The sequence below is a fragment of the Saccostrea cucullata genome, unplaced genomic scaffold, assembly GCF_032062105.1.
Source record: "Saccostrea cucullata isolate Sc308-1 unplaced genomic scaffold, CSIRO_AGI_Scuc_v1 ctg6402, whole genome shotgun sequence".
Taxonomy (NCBI): Eukaryota; Metazoa; Mollusca; class Bivalvia; order Ostreida; family Ostreidae; genus Saccostrea; species Saccostrea cuccullata.
Genome location: NW_026931357.1, coordinates 4149 through 13272, shown reverse-complemented (window position 1 = coordinate 13272; position 9124 = coordinate 4149). Strand labels below are relative to the sequence as shown.

The following is a 9124-nucleotide window of genomic DNA, read 5'->3' as shown; positions in this document are numbered from 1 at the left end:
ACCTTAAACTGTATCATATTATAATCCTTTCAAATACTAAAAGCTATTTATAATTTATATATTATAAAGCTAAATATTTTCATAGTATTACACTTTCTCTATACCATATGCTCGGTATACATCAAAGGATAGAAGATAAATTTTAAGGTCCCCACGAGCACCAAACAAAATGTACAGGGTATACACAGGGACCATTAAATAAATGTCAATCAAGTTCCAGCATCCAATGATGGACCTTCATGCACTTGATTGACACGTCTACCCAGACCAGGTATTTTCAAAGCGGTGCTTAAAATCTCTGCCTTTAAAGGCAAATTGGAATACAGAGATCAAAACTTCATCTTCTACCGGTTTTGTTATGTGCCCTGACTCAGGCTGACTGATCATCACAGCGGGATCGTCGTATTTGTAAAGTCCCAGGTAAGATCTTCCCACTACTCCAGAAGTGGATTAGTATAACTTCCTGCTTTCTACTTTTGTGTCCGGAATGATAATAAATGAAAGTATACACAAGATTGATATTTTTATATGCGTAATTTATGAAGCTTGTTTATTTTTTTACGGAAAGTTGTACACACAGTACAGCGAATTGGTCAATAATTATCATGATAAGTTTATTGTTTGATTAAGCAAAATTAAGAGTGGAATCAGATTATTGCAAATTGTTGGCACTTGAGTATTTTAAGGACTTTTTAAATGGGTGTTGAGGTATCCACGTTCCCTCTAACACAAAACTAGGTAATGCTGAGTACATACATCTATACCTATAAATTCATAAATTTTGCAAATAAACTCCGAAACGTAGTATTTACTTACTTCTCTAACGATACACTATACAAAAGATGATGTCCTTAAATTATATTTAGACTTCACTCGGATAGTAAGTATCGTAAATTAAATGAAAAGTCTATTTCAATTTCCTAAAAAAAAAACATGAAATAGCATAAACATGAGTATGGTGGCGTTTCCGGTTTGCGGATCTAAGAAACTGACAAATTTTAAAGAACCTGAAAACAAACAATCGTTTATTTATTTCATAAAATGCCACCACTGAATTATTCAATCAAAAACTTGATTTCAATGATATATATATATATATATATATATATATATATATATATATATATATATATATATATATATATATATATATATATATATATATATATATATATATATTATGCTTCCTCTTTCCAGCAAAAATTAAATGAACAGTAACCTAGAATACTATAACTTAACACACATGTATATGTTGAAATTGTTGTTTATTAAGACTTGATATATTTCAAGCTAGTATATACAAAAAACAAAATGTGGCAAGCAAACACCGGTTGAGACCAATTACAATTTACAGGCATTAGCAAAATGTACAAGTCTAGAATGACAAACCTGTATATTAGAAGTTTTGTAACTATAACCATTGCAAACACAATAAGTGGTATAATACATCAAAATTACAATATTCCAAAATACTTGTATGCAAACATACATGACTAGAAAAATCATTGTAAGTGGCAGAAGGTGAGGTCCAAAGGCTCATAGCTCAAATTCTTTTTTATAAAAAATGGGAGAGGTGGGAGGGTTTAAAAAATTTTTCTCAGCCTCCTCACAAAAAATGTCTACTGTCTTACAAACTGTATAAAGTGACGCTAACTCTCGACCAATCAGATTGCATCATTGAACCTGAGGCTCCCAGCAGGGAAAAATTGCATAGGCCCTTATAATGGTTTACAGTTACAACTAATTTACTACATAAACAATATATATGTTGAACATAACACAAAATGAACACAACTTGCAATATTAAATCATTCGTCAGCATAAAATTATTTACTGTCATAAATGATATTTATGCTTCCTCTTTCCAGCAAAAATTAAATGAACAGTAACCTAGAATACTATAACTTAACACACATGTATATGTTGAAATTGTTGTTTATTAAGACTTGATATATTTCAAGCTAGTATATACAAAAAACAAAATGTGGCAAGCAAACACCGGTTGAGACCAATTACAATTTACAGGCATTAGCAAAATGTACAAGTCTAGAATGACAAACCTGTATATTAGAAGTTTTGTAACTATAACCATTGCAAACACAATAAGTGGTATAATACATCAAAATTACAATATTCCAAAATACTTGTATGCAAACATACATGACTAGAAAAATCATTGTAAGTGGCAGAAGGTGAGGTCCAAAGGCTCCAAAAGTTGAGGAGATTTGCCAAATCTCTGAAACTACCCCACCAGAAGCCACGCATGAATATGAAACAAGGTCTCAACCGGTTAAGCTCCAACTCGAAGAGTATCACAAGCAAACCAAAAAACCTGTTCTAAAACTTCATTCAAATTTTATTAATGACTAGAAGTAAGTACAAATTGATTAAAAATCCCAAAACAGTTTAACTCTAAGGAATAAAACTTAAATTGTGCACTGAGGTATTATATACATTAAGTCACTAGCCCCAAGCAAGTAACAAGTCATTACATGTATACACTTAACTTCAAATTGGGGAATTGTGGTGTTTTACAGTCTTTCATGTTCCAAACAAGAAAAGCTGCTAGCCCCAGCAAGCAACTTTCAGATCACAAATGTCAGGCAACAAAAATTAAGAAAAGCTGCTGGCCCCAGCAAGCAACTTTCAGATCACAAATGTCACGCAACAAAATTTAAGAAAAGCTGCTGGCCCCAGCAAGCAACTTTCAGGTCACAAATGTCAGGCAACAAAAATTAAGAACTGGTTCCATACCCAACAGGAAACAGAATAATCTTCTAACAGATGAAATAAATGAGAGCTACCAGCCCAAGCAGGTAACTTGGCATTTAAGTAAACGGGGTTATATGGCTAAGCAGGGGAAAAGCCCTTGTCATGGTACAATTTGTGGTATCTTACATATTAGAGCGGATATACTTTAAGAAAGCATTTGAATGCCATCTACCCATTGACCTGATTTGGGCATCAGATAGGCCTTTATCTGCTGCTACAGTAGCAGCCCCGATACGAAAACTATGACCCTTATAACGTGAACTATCCAAATTACAAAGGCGTAAGCAACTCCGCAAAGTTCTGTCGAAAGTGGTACGCAGAATGGGTGATCCTGTATTTGAAACAAACATTGGACCTTGGCAATTTGTTCTAACTTTCAAATAATCAGTGGTTGCTGATATAGCCGAAATTTTACAATCACCATGAGCAAAGGAGATGACCTTTGGTACCCCATTAGAGTTATGTTTGAATTTTTTGAAACACACATTTATAGCAGTGATTTTACCCTTAACAGAGGAAAGTGTTACATCTGCTAATTGTACTACATCACTAGCTTTCTCAGGGGCTGCACATATCAGCTCTCCTATTCTAGCAAATGATGAAAATGCAAACAGAAATAGCGCTTTGAACAATGATTGTGTATACTTATCGTTAATAACATCTGGGATAACGTCAAGAAGACGATTCAGTATATTTGTGGTAATGGGTAAACGAATATCGAATGTATTGCCTAGTCGATAAGCCCCTGCCACTAACTTTTGAATGACAAATGCACGAGTTGGATCTTCAAAGTTCAACATCTTATGAGCATAAGCTATTGCAGACAAATATGTTGATATTGTTCTGGGAGAGAAGGCTTCTTGAAACAAATATGACACAAAAAGAGCCACTGTAGTTACACTGAATGGGACACTGTTGGGTATCTTAAAAGACCCAGAGAATGTATCAAATGTTGTCCATGCTCTTTTATAAGTAAGTTTTGTAGAAGGGGCTAATGCAGCTGAGGCCAATTTTGCAATGTTGTCCAAAAGTTGTTTGGCATCAATTCCTCTGGAATTGCTGACGGCTCCCTTCGTGCATCTGGTGCCAAATGTAGAAACTCTTGTACCTGCAACCGAGAAAGACTATCCGCTAGAACATTATTCTTACCCGGTATATGCTTAGCGCGGAAATTGATATTATGTTTCAAACATGTGAGTACAAGATATCTAACCATCTGCATGACCCTATTATCCTTACTTGACTGTTTATTAATGACAGAAACTAATGCTTCATTGTCCGTAAAAAATAAGATGGAGTGATTTGCCCACAAATCTCCCCAAATACACACTGCTAGCACAATTGGATAGAATTCTAGTGTCATGATATTTAAATTTCTCCATTGCTCTGGGAAAGAACCGAAAAACCATCTTGAATTGTAAATACCTGAAAAACCTTTGGATTTTGCCGCATCAGTAAACAACTTCATGGAGTTAATTGATAAATATTGCTCTTCTAAAAACATAGTTTTGCCATTATAACTACTAAGAAATGCAAGCCACATAGCCATGTCTTCCTTACACTCTCTATGAACTGTTAAGAATTTTTGCTCTTCTGAAATTCCTAAAAGCAAATTTATCATACGTCTTAAAAAGGCCCTCCCTGGTAGTATGACTGAGCAAGCAAAGTTCAAGACTCCAATAAGTGACTGCATTTCTTTTACCCTACACTTGTCTATGTTTTGAAACTTAGACAACAAGCCTATACATTTTTCAATTTTGTCACTTGGCAAACGGGTCTCTTTAAGTCTAATGTCAATTGTTATGCCAACAAATTCAATGACCTGAGTAGGAAGAACTGTTTTATCTGCAGCTAACGGAATGCCTATATCTTCACATATTTCAAGAAATTCTTTAAATTTTTTCAATGCTAACGGCTTGGACTTTTCAATAAAAAGAAAATCATCTAGTATGTGAACAACCGCCTGAACACCTAATCTGTGGACTGCAATCCACTCAAGGGCAGTACTAAACTCTTCGAAAATTTTGCAGCTAGTGCGGCAACCCATTGGTAAACATCTGTCATAATAATAATTGTCTTCCCAATGAAAACCTAATAACTCATAATCATTCGGAGAAACAGGTAAAATGCGAAAAGCTGATCTTATGTCTGTTTTACAACAAAATGCACCCTCCCCAATAGCCTTGATATGTGAAATAGCCTCACTAATTCCAGAATAATGAACAGCTGCTGCCTCATCCGTTATTCCCGCATTTACTGAGCCTTCTTTTCGATTAGGATAAGATAAATGGTGTATCAACCGATACTGATTTGGCGATTTTTTAGGAACAATACCTAAGGGGGAAATTTTCATATTATTAAAAGGTGGTTGACTAAAGGGACCCTTGATCCGACCAGCACTTAATTCCTTGGAAATTTTATCAGAAACAATATCAGGGTGTTCTAATGCTGATTTGAGGTTAGGACTGAATTGATGTCCCCTTTCCCCTGTAAATTCTAGACTGAAACCGTATTTGAAACCATTTATCAAGTACTGTGCTTTATTATTGTCATACCCTTCTAAATAATGTTCAATCTGTTTATTCTGATGGGGGTGGGAAGATGGTTAATCTTTTTTATCAACAGATTGGGAAGAGCTAGTTTTTGTGTATGTTTGTCTTTTGTTGTAATTTGCTCTGTCATTATTTTTCCAACATTGGGATTTTGGGTGGTCTTTGTAGCAAGTTGCACAGATGTGGGGGAATTTGCATTCAGAGTGGCATGATTTTCCTTCATTGAACCTGAAGCAGTACTGACGAAAGGGCTGCTTCCGAAAAGAACCTACACTACCTTGGGAACCTCCCAGTTTTTTCATAAGGGCCCTACTGTAAAGAACTTGATCTATGTGTCTCCATGACAAGGACCTGTCCCCTTGTTTTGCCTTTCGAAAATTAATGTCATAGTGATACCAGTCCCCCCATCTTTCTGTAATGATCTGATTAAATCCATATAGATGGCTAAATCCTCGTGCAAATCAACCTCAGTATTGTTGAAGTGTCTAAGAACCGAAGCGTAAATACTAAAGGCATCAGTCCACGCTTCGATTGTCAGAAACTTCTTCTTCTTCCCTGAACTCAGACCCACTCTACCTTTGTTTTTTACTGCTAAGTGAAAATCTAAAAACTCTATATCAGAAGGGGGATCTAACACATCTGACATTTCAATGAATTCATTAGCACAAATTTTTTCTTTGATTTTCGTAGATACCTTGGTGTATAAGGGCCTGCCTAGTGGTTTATACATGTCATTATCAAAACTATCTGAAATTACAGAATTCTTTTGTGAACCTGAGATTGATGAGGCAGGTAGTTCTACAACATCCTCTTGGGGTTGCTCTACCGGAGTCTCCTTAGATACAGTTTCCTTTGTGGCATTTGATGTTGTTTTTCCTGACAATGTTTCTGTGGAACTAGAGTTGGCACTGTCACTCAGAGAAGTAGAGTCAGTGGTAGGAGTCTTAGGCAAAATACCTGCTTTTTGAAGCTCCGAAAGGACTGTTGCAGTCACGTTTTGCGTTATGTCCAGTACCATTTGGCTTTCTTCTGTCCCCGTTTTTCTCCTCTTTGCAGGCCTTTCCTCCTTGTTCTTTGATCTTTGGGCCCTCCTCATTTTGCAGCTTCCATATAATAGTACTGTAAAATATATGTCTAAATTTACTAGTATGCCTTAGGCCATGAAATGACCCTTGATTCATATCATGCCAAACTACATGGCTTAAAATCTACCCCATCTATATGCATAATATATACTGTTTGAAATGCAGAGAAAGGCATTACAGCCATGTATTTGGCAAGATAAATCAATGCTCATATGCTACCATTATACCAATTGCCACCGTCTTAAACCAAAATTCATGGTCATTACCTAGCTTATCAGATTAACTGATATCATGATAATAAACCAAAATACATGGCTTAAAAATTAATAATATAATGAACCAAAATACATGGCTTAAACAGTTAAGAAATGAATATAATAAACCAAAATACATGGCTTTAAAGTTGATAATATAATAAACCAAAATACATGGCTTAAAAGTTGATAATATAATAAACCAAAATACATGGCTAGCAAAGTTGATCGTATAATAACCAAAGTACATGGCTTAAAAAGTTGATAATATAATAGACCAAATACATGGCTTAAAGTGCTGATGATAAACTATACCAACTACATGGTTAATCGGGTTGATACGATTATAAACCAAAGTACATGGCTTATAGGGTTGATATGGCGATAGACCAAATTACGAGGCTTATGATGTTTGAATAATGTTATGACAAGGATTCGTAGCTGATAATGTCAATATTGGTTTGAAGCCACAATACATGCTTTAAGGTTGATGATGCTGACCAAAATACATGATTAGCATAATGCAAATTCATTGATTCTATTTATTTATTTGATTTTTTTTTTTTTTTTGAATAATCACTTCCAATTATATAAATAGATATCCCATTATATAAGCTTATAAAGAGGAGGAGAATCATAACTGAAATTGGAAATATACATCCCTGTTAATCTTTTGCCAGGTGACGAACAGCATGCATAATTGCCAGCCGTAAACTTCTGTAAAACTTTTTATTCCCAATTCTGGATAAATGTACCCCATCATCACTGATAATCTGCAATGGGCTGTGCATGAGTCTAAGATGTTTCCAATAATAATAGAACTATGTACTTCACACATGTCCTTTAGCATCTGATTGATAATGGTACGCCTTGATTCATAAGTCTGTGCATCTATGTGTCTGGGACGGGTGCGAATGAAGACTTCACAAATAAAAACACTGTCAAGGAAAGTAAACTGCTTCAACAAAGCTTCTAACCACTCTATTAAATCGCACGCAAACACCTCTGGTTTCATCCTCACACTACAAATATCATTTCCACCAATTTGTGCAATGATAACACGTGGGCGAAACGACTGTATCACCGAATACACGTTAGCGTCCCTTTGAAATCTGTCTAGCGTGCCCCCGCTGAGACCGCACAGCTTCACAACACATTGCTCCAGATCAAGACCAAAATTTTGTTTTATGTCCTCAGATCGCCCCAAAATACACTTTAATCTTCCAATAAAACTGTGACCGATGATCAATACTTTCTCAAATTTTTTTTAAAAAATTTTTCTCAGCCTCCTCACAAAAAATGTCTACTGTCTTACAAACTGTATAAAGTGACGCTAACTCTCGACCAATCAGATTGCATCATTGAACCTGAGGCTCCCAGCAGGGAAAAATTGCATAGGCCCTTATAATGGTTTACAGTTACAACTAATTTACTACATAAACAATATATATGTTGAACATAACACAAAATGAACACAACTTGCAATATTAAATCATTCGTCAGCATAAAATTATTTACTGTCATAAATGATATATATATATATATATATAAAGAAATAAGTTGTGAAAACGATTAAAAAGCGAAATGTGCAAAATATTTTCGTCATTCACCGATCTCAAAATTGACGGAAGCTTCGTTTCATATAGTCGCCTTCAAATGCGATTCAAACAAGAAACTTTATAGCCACCGAAATAAGTTATTAATCCATTATGTCATTCATATACTAATTCTTCCCCATACTCATTTTTGCAAACAATATCATACAAATTGAAATGATCATCACCATCAACACGACCAATTAATTTCTCTTTTATATGGAGAATATGCTGTTTCAGCCCGAGACACCAAAATCAGCCAGAGGACCGAAGGTCTGAGGGCTGATATTGGTCGAGGGCTGATACATGATGTGATGTGGAAAAGCGTGTGTTTTATTATGTTTATTACATACTTAGTAATAAAATACAGAACACGTTAAGATGAGAAGAAAATAAGTAAAAAATCATGCGCAGACTTCTTACAATGTACACGGTCTGTTGTCTCATACGGTTTGGTTTTGTTTCTACATGTACTATTTCAAATGTCCACGATCTGTTATTTGAAAATAATCTATTATTTGTCAATAAGATTATCCTTACATTCAAAAAGTTAAGATTAAGAGAATTATGTATCCCCCAAAATATTTGTATGATTGCAAGAACTTTTTTTAGGTTTAATTTACTAAGGGAGTAATACTGATTTGTATCAGCCCTGCAAATACACTCAGCCCTGCAAATCCGTATAAGCCCTGAAACGGCTATTGTGACATAAGCCATATGCATATCGCATATGCAAAAATCCTGTATTTATTACTAAGTAATTAACAAATAAAAATATATATCTTTCCTCTTTTGTAGTATATGTATGTCATGAATATTGATAAGTTAGCAACCGATCGGAATGTAGGACATCATTTGAGGCATTA

The 9124-nt window shown here is 34.9% G+C and overlaps 1 protein-coding gene across 1 annotated transcript; it reads right to left on the bottom strand.

Moving 5' to 3' along the window:
* Positions 1–1248: 1248 nt before the first annotated feature.
* Positions 1249–6436, bottom strand: LOC134232331 (uncharacterized). Its single transcript, XM_062714286.1, has 2 exons — positions 6282–6436; positions 1249–3880 (listed from the first exon to the last, which is right to left on the bottom strand). Exons 1-2 carry the CDS (start codon positions 6418–6420, stop codon positions 2895–2897), a joined length of 1125 nt encoding a protein of 374 aa, XP_062570270.1. The 5' UTR covers positions 6421–6436; the 3' UTR covers positions 1249–2894.
* Between the last annotated feature and the right edge of the window lie 2688 nt (positions 6437–9124).

What these genes read in the sequence shown, in the direction of transcription:
- LOC134232331 (XM_062714286.1), bottom strand. Translation starts at nt 6,420, where the DNA reads ATGAGGAGGGCCCAAAGATCAAAGAACAAGGAGGAAAGGCCTGCAAAG. An exon ending in TTCGGAGCTTCAAAAAGCAG is followed by an intron (nt 3,881 to 6,281) that starts GTATTTTGCCTA and finishes TCTCGGTTGCAG; the next exon opens with GTACAAGAGTTTCTACATTT.